The 12,282-nt window shown below is 42.4% G+C and overlaps 1 protein-coding gene across 1 annotated transcript in view; it reads right to left on the bottom strand.

Annotated features, from left to right (window-relative positions):
• The window catches only part of FGF2 (fibroblast growth factor 2), a 27,465-nt gene extending 15,183 nt beyond the window's left edge, over positions 1-12,282 (bottom strand). The window contains exons 1-2 of the mRNA XM_063136112.1: positions 12,099-12,282; positions 11,350-11,898 (exon numbers count right to left, since the gene is read on the bottom strand). Coding sequence (XP_062992182.1) covers positions 11,350-11,898; positions 12,099-12,282 — 733 coding nt within the window. The remainder of the gene's footprint in view (positions 1-11,349; positions 11,899-12,098) is intronic.

Raw genomic sequence — 12,282 nt, 5'->3', positions numbered from 1 at the left:
AATATGACTAGGACCAGAAAAAACAAAAAAGGAAGAGCCAAAGTCTTAAAGGATTAATAAAAGAATTGGAGAAGAAGTAGATGAAGTGGGTATAGACCAGAGCTAGATGAAAGAAGAGGAGACGGTAGGTAGAATGGAAGTAGAATATCTAGTTTTAAAAAATAAAAAAGGATGTTTGAGCATAGTTGAAAGGAGGCAAGAGGAAGCATAGAAAAAAAGCCCAAAATATTATGATAGACAAGGAAGGACAGAGGATGAACTGAAAGGAAGAACATAACTACAGAAGAACAAATTTCAGCACTGGGTGTAGTATCCAAACTGAGTTCATTTCTTTTAAAATGGTCATTTGTTAAGTTGTTTTAGGTGTTCAATTGTTTTTTACTTTTTTTGTAGTTTTGACTTTGATATCAAAGTATATACTTTAGATTTTTTAACTAGTAGAGAAAGTTGTTCCTGATTTTCTTTTATAGTTTCATATCCTATTACTTTATACTCTATAGTCTTTTCATAAACCGCCCAGAGAACTTCGGCTATGGGGCGATATAAATGCAATTAAATAAATAAAAAAAATAACCTCATTGTTTTCATTTTTGGGCTTCTTTAATAAATAAAATTTTAAAAAAACCAGAATGTCTTAGTTATAGCCTTTAGACCCAGCCTTTAACAGGTTAGGGTTCTAAAAAGTTGTGTGCTTGCAGTCGATGTAGGAAATATATAGGAAATTTATTTCCTATATCAATATATAATTAAAGGAATCGGAGTCAGAGGTGTCATGAATAAAGGAGTCTGAGGTTTTATGTGCCGACTCCACAGCCTTGCTTATTAGTCATGAGTAACTCAAGATCCATTTATTTCAATGGGTCTACTCTAAGTAGGACTAACCTGGAATACTACACTGAAAGTGGAGAGAACACAAAGCAGGATTAAAATTTATGCTGACAATTTATTGATGAAAATTTACACAGAAACGTGTCAATTATATCATGCTAGGCTTTCTGGTAGTAAGTGTAAGTGCAGTATGTGAAAGTATTAGAAAATTAAAGGGAGAAGTGAAAGTATGGCGATCTAGAGGGGGAACTAGTAGTTACATTTAGTTGGTAAGGCAGAGTGCAGAATTTAAGGTGGGAGAGCATTATTATAGTGGGGTAGGAAGAAAATGAGTCATCCTTAATCCTCATCCATAGGTATTCAGCAGAGGAAATGGACAGCAGGAGCCAGTGAAGAATGAAGGGGAGGATTGAAAGTGCCCACCCCCATCCCAAATTAGATGCAGATGATGTAGACATAACATGATCATGACACCAATTAAAAGACAAAGAAGCAGGAGCAGCAACAATTTTTTACAACAACAACAAAAACTATCTCACAAAAGTGACAAATCACTCTATGTTAGATAATGTTGGGTACACAATTATTTCTTAAGAAAACAGAAATACTTTCCTAAGCAGGTGATCAGCACTGCCAAATCGGACAGCACCAATTATTTGTTCAGCACTGTGCAGACAGTTCTAATTGAGCAACAAGCATCATGTACATGGTTCCAGTTGATAAATACAGGAATGGAAGTAAAGGTATTCATATAGCACTAAGTATTGTTTATTTTTCTATTTTTCCAGGAAAACCAAAAACAAAAGAGGGGGAAAACTATTTTCCCCCTCTATGGCTTCAAAATTTCCAGAAATTTTACATCTCTACTCACAAATCCGCAAATCTGGGAGACCTGGATCCAGCAAAACCAAGACAAAATACCAGTCTTAATCAGGACTTAATACCATAGTACATTAACATCTTTTATGCATCCCTTGGCACCTTCCTAAGGAGGCAGATTACTTCACATGATGCAATCGCCTACCATCAGATGTGGTGCCAACTCAGCAGAATGAGTTGGAAAAGTGACACAGAAGTACCACTTCAGGCTGAACCTAAATGGTGCTATTTATGAATACTCCCTTCTGTAAAAGAAAACAACACATCTCTTTATAACAATTATGATGGTTTTAATTTTTGTGAACTGCCCAGAGAGCTTCGGCTATTGGGCGGTATAAAAATGTAATAAATAAATAAATAAATAAACAATGAAACTAACATTTGTTGTTTATTCGTTCAGTCGCTTCCGACTCTTCGTGACTTCATGGACCAGCCCACTCCAGAGCTTTCTGTCGGCTGTCACCACCCCCAGCTCCCCCAAGGTCAAGTCTGTCACCTCCAGAATATCATCCATCCATCTTGCCCTTGGTCGGCCCCTCTTCCTTTTGCCTTCCACTTTCCCTAGCATCAGCCTCTTCTCCAGGGTATCCTGTCTTCTCATTATGTGGCCAAAGAACTTCAGTTTTGCCTTTAATACTGTATTTTCCGGCGTATAAGACGACTTTTTAACCCAGGAAAATCTTCTCAAAAGTCGGGGGTCGTCTTATACGCCGGGTGTCTAGGGCAGGTGCTGTAACTTCCAAACTTACTGTTTGGGTTCTGAGGGTGTCGGGGGTTGAGGCAGGCAAAGGGAGCGCGAGCTCCTGAGTTCTGTGTGTGTGTGTGCGCACGCGTGTGTGTGTGTGTGTGAGAGAGAGAGAGAAAGCGAGTGAGAGAGCGCGAGGGAGGGAAGGAAGGAGGAGAGCGAGGGGGGGCAAGCAACTCCTGACGGAGGTCTGTGTTCTCTGTGTGTGTGTTCTGCACTCATTTCACCTCTTTTCCTCTGTTTTGCATATTATTTTGGTGCTGGATTATTTTCCCCAAGTGACTTTAATGCGCCCTTAAGCCTCCATGTCCTCTCGCTTTTTCCTCTGTTGGGGGCATGTGTTTGAATGGAGTCTTGCTGATGAAAGGGGAGGGCAGGGCGGTTCTCCTCTTCCAGCACTCCGTGTCGAACGTTCAAATGAATGGACTTTTTACTGCTCCAGCCCCACCCGTCTTGCCCACAGCTCCGTCATTTTTAAAGATAAAGAGATGAAACTTGGGACTTTGAGAGCTGTTAAGTAGAGCTTTAGGCACGCCAAGTTTGAATCAGATTGGTTCATCCCTTGAGTTTTTAGGAATTTTTTAATCCCCCCAACCATTTCCGTGATACTCCACCAATGCGAAATTCCACCTGTTTGCATTTGTTGAGGATCTATTTTCCGTTACTTTGATAATGCGAAGCTATGCATCTCCAGTTCATGAAATAGAGATCTGCTGGTTCCCTTACTCAAGAGTAAATCCCAATGGTGATCTGCACTGTTTCAGCTAATAGATCTAACAAAACTGACACATTACATGGCTTGGGACCGCAATATGTGACGGAGCACCTCTCCTGACACGGACCTACCCATACACTACACTCAGCATCTAAGGTACTCCTCCAGGTGCCTCCTCCAAGGGAGGCTTGAAAGGTGGCAACAAAGGAGAGGGCCTTTTCAGTGGTGGTCACCCAACTGTGGAATGATCTCCCCGCCTCGTACCAACATTGTTATCTTTTTGGTGCCAGGTTAAGACCTTTCTTTTTTCTAAGGCATATGGTAGGATACAATGAGTTTTAATCATTCCTGGATCTTTGTAAACCGCCCAGACAGGTTCAGCTATTGGGCAATATAAAAATGTAAATCATCATCATCATCCTTTCTCAGGGTGGGGCCATCCATTAGTGGCAGAAAAGGAAAGCTGAAAATTAGCTGCTTTGGGAGCCCTAGACCTTCTTTAGATTAAAGGGAAATTGCATTTGCTTACCAGCATTTTCCTTCCTGCTTCTCTTGCGCAACTGTAATGAGCTGAATTACACGGGAGGAGAAGAGCGACCACATGATCTGTAATTGAAATCTTCCCCTCCTCTCAGTGCTCATAGTAATGAATGGGACAATGCTCTCTAATGGGTGTTTTGTACTGCAACTTTGGCTGCACACAGTAGGAAATCCTGAGATATTTCAGAAGTGTCAAAATATCCAAGTGTTTTTTTAAAAACAACAACAACAGCAACAACAACAACAGAATAACCATTGTCAAAATGCCCTGCAAACTTCTGTTGAGTGGCTAGTGACATGCGTGCTATTAATCGCTTGTTTAGAGAAACCCCTAGTCTCTCTCTTCATTCTTTGAAACATAAATACACCAATTCCCTGTGTGTGTGCACTTGGATGTGAATAGGAACAGGTTCAAAGTGAATTTCTCTCTTCTAGCACTGAACCTAAGAGATGTGGGTGTGGGTGAATGTATCACTCATAGCAGTGGAGAAATAAGTCAAAACCAGTTGCCTCTTTCTTTAACTTGCAGTTTAAGTAACAACAGGCATGCTAAAGAGGGTCTAATTTGTACATTTACTTTTAATAAATGTCAATTAAATGAAAAAGAGAAAGATGACTGTTACAAAAGATAAAGCTAATCTTCCTGTCTAGGGTTATTTAGCAACAACCTCAACTGGTATGCTCTGACTCTGTGCTGGTCCTTGCTGCAGTTCATTTCGTCCCCTTCTGAGTAATTAGCACTTTAATTTACGTGAGTAATTTAGGCTTTAAGAGAATGGAGGTCCATCTCTCAACAGCTTTTTAGCCTCAACTTCAGGCAACAGGGCAGGGTTTCAAGCAACAACCCCCCTCCACCCTAGTAAAACTCCACCAATACAAAAGAAAGAGCAACTGAAAATAATTACAGCCAAGAAGATGAATGCATTAAAAAGCTCTACACACACACACACACACACACACACACACACACACACACACACACCACACACACACCGTTTAGTGGGAAATAAACCAAAGAAGCAGAACAACACAACTCACTTCTTTTCAGCCACTTTCAATAAAGGCTTCAATGGATAAAGATGCCACATCAGGAAAGTACGTAGGGCAACAGTGTAGGGGAGGAGGGGTAGCAAACCAACACCTGCCAACAGCATACTGAAAAAGACCCAAACGTATTTAAAAATCTAAACACACCTCAGAAGGGTTGAGCAGCCTTTCTGAAATGACTCTTCAGGGACTCAATGTGCTCTGCATCTTTCCGCAGTGCCTTGGCTTTAATCTATGGATTCTTAATGCACCTGGTCTAGTTGCAAGAGAGAGGAATCTATTATACATAGCAACACACACATACATTTGCCGCTACATAGGGTCACCAAGGCAAAAGCATGGATTCCACTGAGTTCTGTGGAGCTGCTGCACCGTTGTTGTCTTACAGGAAGGGGATAATTTTCTGTTAAAATATAACTGTGTTCTGGAATGCATCTGATGAAATGGACAGAGCCCATGAAATCTTAAGACCAGAAGGTGGTTCCAGATGCAGAGTTCCTAGCGTTACCAATCAGAAGGCATTGTGCAGCAATTTCGACTTTTTCCTTAATGAATTTTCTCAAGTAAGAAAAAAGACAGAAGATGTGATGGGGAAACTCAGAAGGCTTAAAAGTCAAAGACTACGATGGCTGGACCCCTCAGCCCCCAAATTCAGTGAATGAGGCAGGATGATGACCACATCTGGAAGCATCCTGTCTCTTTTGTGCTTTCCCCCAAACTGCAGGCTATTATTATTCTCACACAGAGACACTTTGTCTTCTCTATTTCGTCTCTATTTCGCAAGGGAGGACAAGTCCGGACAAATACTCTCTTGTCAACATCACCTAGCTTTCATTGGCTATGACTGCCCCTTTGTCAAGTCTAGGTATTGCCTCAGGACAACCCACATTGATAGGCCTTATCCATAGAAATCTGATAGGAAACCTGTAACAGTGTATTCAGTAGTATACTTACTGTTGTTGTTTCTTTAGTGTCAATATTGTTTCTTTAGTGTAGACTTGTGGCATGAAAAACGTGGTATTAGGTTCCTTGCGGCTTTGTGAACATTTTACTAAGGTTTAGCGATACTCCTTTTAAGTGTTTCCAAACTTGTCTTTCCGCAATGTTTCCAAACCTGTCAGATGATGAGCAAAACAACCCGAGGAAAGTGAATGTGGTTTGGCATGAGGTGGGGTGAGGGAGGGGAAGCTTGATGGAAATAAATGTCTTTGTTTCTCTCACTGCACTTTGTATTGGTCAAAAACAAAAGCTTTAAACACAAAGTAATATATCAATATGCTGAGAAGAAACTGTGGAAACTGTAATTTACAGAGGGATGAATTATTAGGTCAATTCCTACTTTCAGCCTTCAGAATATACTTGGAATGATGCAGGTTACTGTAAACGCTAAGTAGTAAACCACAGAACAGTTCTTACATCTCAGAGATCAAGTGTTTCCATTATCCATCAGTCTAAGATTACAAAGAAATGTTTATAGGTCCCTCAGTGAGGTGAGAAGATTATTAATAAATAATATATTTCATTTCTATATACCGTATTTCTTCTATTCTAAGACGCCATCGATTGTAAGACGCACACTAATTTCAGTACCACCAACAGAAAAAAAGCTTTGATTCTAAGAAATAATAAACGCACCTGCGATTCTAAGATGCACCCTGTTTTTAGAGGTGTTTATATGGGGAAAAAGTGTGTCTTAGAACTGAAGAAATACAGTAATAAAGTAAGAAATTTTCTTTGATCCTTAACATGAGAGAGTAAGCGGTTTAAAATGCTATTCTCTATAATCCATTTTAAGGAACCAATGTAGAAACATGAAGAGTGAGTATATGAACTTATTGCACCTAAATCCACATTAGAGTAAGTAATCATCATAATTTCTTATAGAACTACTCTGTGTATAGAGGTGTTAATATTTAACTACATGGTTAAATACAGATTCAATTAAATAATCTCCATAAACTAGCTTGACCCAGGTTTCTCTTTCGGATAGCAGCTTCTAGTATCACAATTTTTGCTAATGGGAATGCATTCACAAGCTGTTCCAGTGATAAGAGTATTTATTTATTTATTTATTTATTTTATTACATTTATATACTGCCCCACAGCCGAAGCTCTCTCGGCGGTTTACCTGAGTAATACCTGAAGGACTTCCACCTGTATCTCCTTACCAAACAGTCTGAGAATCACAATGAAAACTAGCATATTTATATCTAGCTTACAAAGATACGTAAGACTTTCCAATGTTATACCTTTGCTACACCAGGAGCAACTTACAACTATACTTATGTAGAGTAAAAGTAAAGTTAGTACTAGAAGTACAAAACCCAGTAGTATTTGTACATGCAGTGCAAGACATGCAATCCCTACTTCCAAATACATATAATCCATTTTTGACCGTCACCTGACACATATAGAAAGACTGAGGAATCCCTTAAAAGAAGCATCACTAAACCCTAGTAAAATTTAATTTAAGCAGACTGGCAAGAAAGTTAATACTTTTTTTACCCGCCACAATTCTTCTTGTTTTACCTACATTAAGCCAACAATATCCCTTTTGTTATACTAAATCCTGCTCCGATATGAAATCACTGAAGCAAAGGGAATGTTCATACATTAAGAAATTAGTGTAGTTTGATACCTAAAATTACAGGATCCTGTGTTAAAAACAGATTTTGTAGTCAGTGCATTCCAAGATACATTGACCTGGTTCACATAATCAGAATCAGCTACACTGGGTAATTCAAATTTAAGTCACAGTGGCTAATTTAAATCACTGCGTGTGCCCATGGACTATTGGAGGGGTCCCCACTAACAAGCCATGCTGCCTGAGTTCAGATGACATGAGAAGCTGTGCCCGGGAAGGGATTGTAGAAATCGTCCTCTGCACACACCTGGCACATGACAGAATTTAAATAAGGCTTATTTTGATTGCGCAAACCAGCCTATTATGGTCCTCAGCTAATCTTATTAAGGCTCCACAGTAGTGTCCTTGTCAAAAATCACCATCAATGCTAATTTCATCCTTACTAAAATTCAAGTACACCTAATAAATATTATTTCAACAATACTATTTTGTTGAAATAAAAATTCCAATTAAGTGACTTTTGCAATTCACCCAACAAAACAACGAAAAAACCAATTTTAATATTCTATAAAAGTTAGAATACAGAAACTAGCTTTCACTTTTTCTTTCTTTTTTAAACATACGATGTTCTTTCCTCCAGTTGGATGGGTTTTCCACTCTTTTCCCCAGTTCCCTTGATTGTGAATAATTTGAACAATTTATTTATTTATTTATTTATTTATTACATTTTAAGAGTTAAACAACTCTTTAGCAATACTTAGAGTAGACCTACTAAAATAAGTGGGACTTAAGTTAATCATGACTAACTGATTTCAGTGGATCTCTTCTAGGTATAATAAACTCTGGATCCATCCCATAATGCTTATGTAATGGAACAAATTGTTAAGAGCCAGGACTAGAGCTGCAGGTTATACAAGCAATGGGATGACTGAATGTCCAGACACAGCTTTTATTGTGCAATCACCCTGCCTCATTCATGGAATTTTACAGAAAAGGGCCACAGCTCAGTGGCAGAGCACATGCTTTGCATGCAGAAGGTCACAAGTTCAATCCCCAGCATTTCAAGGTAGGCCTGGAAAAACTGCTGCCTAAAATCCAGGAGAGTTGCTGCTTGTCAGCGTCGGCAATACTGGGTTAGATTCTAGGGTGACCATATGGAAAGGAGGACAGGGCTCCTGTATCTTTAACAGAAAATGGAATTTCAGCAGGCGTCATTTGTATGCATGCAGCACCTGATGAAATTCCCTCATCACAACAGATAAAACTGCAGGAGCCCTTCCCTCTTGACCAGATACAAAAGCTGTAGGCCAGGGCTCCTGCAGCTTTAGCTGTTGTCTTGACTCCGTATAAAGCAGCTTCCTATGTTCCTATGATATCGTCTTCCATTTGTAAGTCTCCTGTGAGTTCCCAATGTTTCTAACACCTTTTTTCTTACCACAGAAAATCTGCTATGGTAGAAAAAGATGGAATAGCAGCATAATGTCTTTTAAATTGTAGTGCTAGGAGCCTTCAGGCATGCAGCACCTGGTGAAATTCTCTCTTCATTACAACAGTTAAAGCTGCAGGAGCTCTGCCCTCTTTTGTATAGTATAGCTAGCGAACAGATACTACAGAGGGCAGGGCTCCTGCAACTTTAACTGCTGTGATGAAGAGGGAATTTCACCAGGTGCTGCATGCATACAAATGACACCTGCTGAAATTCTATTTTCTATACAATTGTTAAAGATACAGGAACCCTGTCCTCCTTTCTATATGGTCACTCTAGTTAAACCATGTGACAGGGCACATGTAGAGCTAGTGGACGCAAGAGGGATGATACATATACAATTGAGAAATGGCTACATGAGGGATAACACACTAAGGCTGCACTTCCATGCATACTTACCCGAGAGAAAACCCCATTGAAAACAACAGGACTTAGTTCTGAGTAGACATATATAGGATTGCACTGTAAGTATATTACAAACATGGGATCAGCATGTTTATCTACCGATAAGCTGAGATGGGGATATCGAGCTCAGAATAACAGGGTGGGTAGTAGTCCAATGACAGATAATAGGGCAAGATTCCAGAGAGGCTGCACACTTATCTAAGGAGTAAGCCACACTGAACTGAACTTCAGAGTAAACAAGTACAGGATTCTACTGTCTTTTGGTTTTGGTTTACAGCAAAACCAAAACCAAAGAAAGAGTCTTCAGGAACACTAAGGACAAACATATGTATTGTGGCATTAGCTTTCATGGACTAGTTGCCACTTCTCCACCAGATGCATGAAGAGGTCTCTAGCCATAAAACCTTTACCACAATAAATCTGTTTGTCTTTAAGGTCAGAAGAAACTATGGAGAAAGTGTATGAAGAAGAAAAAGGAAGGGGCAAAGATGCACACCATACCCATGTTGTTTTAGAGGCAGGGATGGGGCCTAGGCTGGGTCCAGCTGGCACAATCTGAGGAGGAAAAAAGATTGGGAGGCAGATGGCACCAGGTGCTCAGAAACGGATCTTACTGTTGGGATGATGCTACATACTATGAAGGGTAGATCTGGCATCAGTTTGTACACACAGGTGGAAAGGTAATGCTACTAAGGAAGAGGAGGGGACCCATGATAGGCAGCTAAATTCAACAGGGTGTGGGTGAATATATATTCACTGTATATTTGAACTGTATATTCAACAGTGAGAATTATAGTGGTGTTCATTATTTAGACAATTTCTTGAAATAAAAAAATACAACTGCCTCTCTGACCCCAATAGTAACCCACCAGCTACAGTTCCCACAACCACTTATCCCTGACAGGGAGTTCCATCAGACAAATGTTTTATTGCACGCTCCATACTGGGCACTCACGGATTTTCGCAAGTCCATCTCATGACGTTGTCTGCCTCCTGTGCACCTCCTGCCCCTTCTAGGCTTCTTCCCGCCACAAAAAAATACCCCAGTAAGTCAGAGGGAAGTTGCCGCTATCTCCAGCGGGATCAAATTGGCCCACTGAATGGGCCATGTGCAAGTTGTTTACTTCCTCTTTCAAAAGAGGAAGTAATGAGGGAAGTAATGAGAGGAAGTAATGAGGGACAAACAGGCAGGCAAGCAAACCCAATTTTCCCCTGTGTGATGACGCTCAGGGAGAAAACCCCACAGAGATTTAGAAAACTTCCATACAGAGGTATCATAGTACTTTCATGTAGAAGACATTGTGGAGCACAGCTATTCTACCTTTTATTTATTTATTTGATTTGTACTCCACCTTTCTACCAAGAAAAATGGCACCCAAGTCTCCTTACAATCACAAATAAATCCATTAAAACAGAATTTAAAAAACAACAATAACAGAATAAACATTTTTCTTCCCTAATGGATTTCCTGTGAAACGGGAAAAGTGGGGGGGCAGGGACGGCTGGTGGTGATGTTCAAATGCCCCCCTCCTCTAAAAATCTGTGAACGAGTTAGGGAGGTTTGCACGTCAAAAGGCTCATCTGGAAGTACCCTTAGGCTGCAATCCTATACACACTTACCTGGAAGTAAAACCTCACTGAACTCAATGGGCCTTACAAGCAAAAGATTGCGCTATAAATGAGGGAAGGAGGGGCAAAAATCACAACACGGTTTAATCTACACCAAGCAGGATATAACACTTTTAAAATGGTATAAAAAGTGTATATGTAATGTGTCCTGGGCCTGAACAGTTGTCATAACCATTATAAACCGTTATAAGCAGTAGTATAGATCCTGCCCTGGATATATCGAAGCTTTAATAAAATAAATGTAGAAGTACAGTGCAAATACATAAATAAACTTTTTTAAAAAAATAAAAATGCCCTTTATAGTAGCTAAAGATAACTTGGGGAGAAACGGCTGTACTTTGATCCCCGCCCCCGCGCTCCACGTTAACACCGTTCCTAGTTGACGCTCGACAGGCCGTGTCCCTCTCCCCCTACTGCTCCGGAATTGTGGGGAGAGGCAAAAGGGGGGTGGGGTATTCGGTTGCGGGGAAAGACGGCTCGGCGGTACTCACTGTACGGATCGCTCTTCTCTCGGACTCCATCCACTCGGCCGTCGGGGTTGATCCTCAGGAAGAAGCCGCCGTTTTTGCAGTACAGCCGCTTGGGGTCCTTGAAGTGTCCGGGCGGGAAGGTGCCGCTGCCGCCGCCGCCGTCGGGCAAGACCGGCAGGGTGGTGATGGTCGCCGCCGCCATCCCTGTGGGGCCGGCGGCTCCCGCCGAGGGCTCCCCCCTGGGCGCCCTCCCGCGAGCGCTCCCCGGCCGGCCAGCTCTGCCTCTGCCGCGGCCCCCCAGCCTCGCTCTCCGACAGCTTTTGCCTCGGCCCCCCAGCCTCGCCGCTCGACGGCTGCCCCGGCCGGGAGGGCCAGGCGTGTGCGCCACGAGACGCTCGGGCAGAGGGCGCGTTGCTTTTCTCTCTCTCTTTTTTTTTGCAAAGCCGGGAAACGCGGCGGCCCCAGGGGCGGTGAGGTGTGGGGTGGTGGAGCGCTTCGCCTGCTCTCGGGGCGCCCCGCTCCCTCCTCTTGCAAGTTCGGTTCTGGAGCTGCGTAACTCCGAGCTGGCGGCTCAAAGAGACCTTTCAGCGGCGTCAAGCAGCCAGTCCTTTCGGCCGGGCACGCAGAGGAGCCCCCCTGGCTGAAAACGTTGCTGCTGCTGCTGCCGCCCAGTCCGCGGAGGGAGGGACGGAGGGAGCGAAGGAGCCGGAGCCGCCGCCGCCTCGGGTCGCCGATGTGCGGGCCCCTCAGTCAGCGCTAGGATTATTTACTTGTTTGTTTCCCCCCGGCCTCCCGCCGTCGGTCCCTCCTCTCGCCTTCCCCGGTTCGTGCCTCTCTGTGCTGAGACGGTTCTGTGCCTGTTGCCCGGTATGCCTGGGAAGGAGTTGCTTGCTGCTGCTTTCCCTGCTGGAAACTGGCAGGGATGGAGACGCACCGAGGTTCCCTCCTCCACAT

Source organism: Elgaria multicarinata, chromosome 10 (assembly GCF_023053635.1).
Source record: "Elgaria multicarinata webbii isolate HBS135686 ecotype San Diego chromosome 10, rElgMul1.1.pri, whole genome shotgun sequence".
NCBI lineage: Eukaryota > Metazoa > Chordata > Lepidosauria > Squamata > Anguidae > Elgaria > Elgaria multicarinata.
The sequence above is the reverse complement of the archived record's forward strand: the minus strand, read 5'-3'. Positions and strand labels throughout refer to the sequence as shown.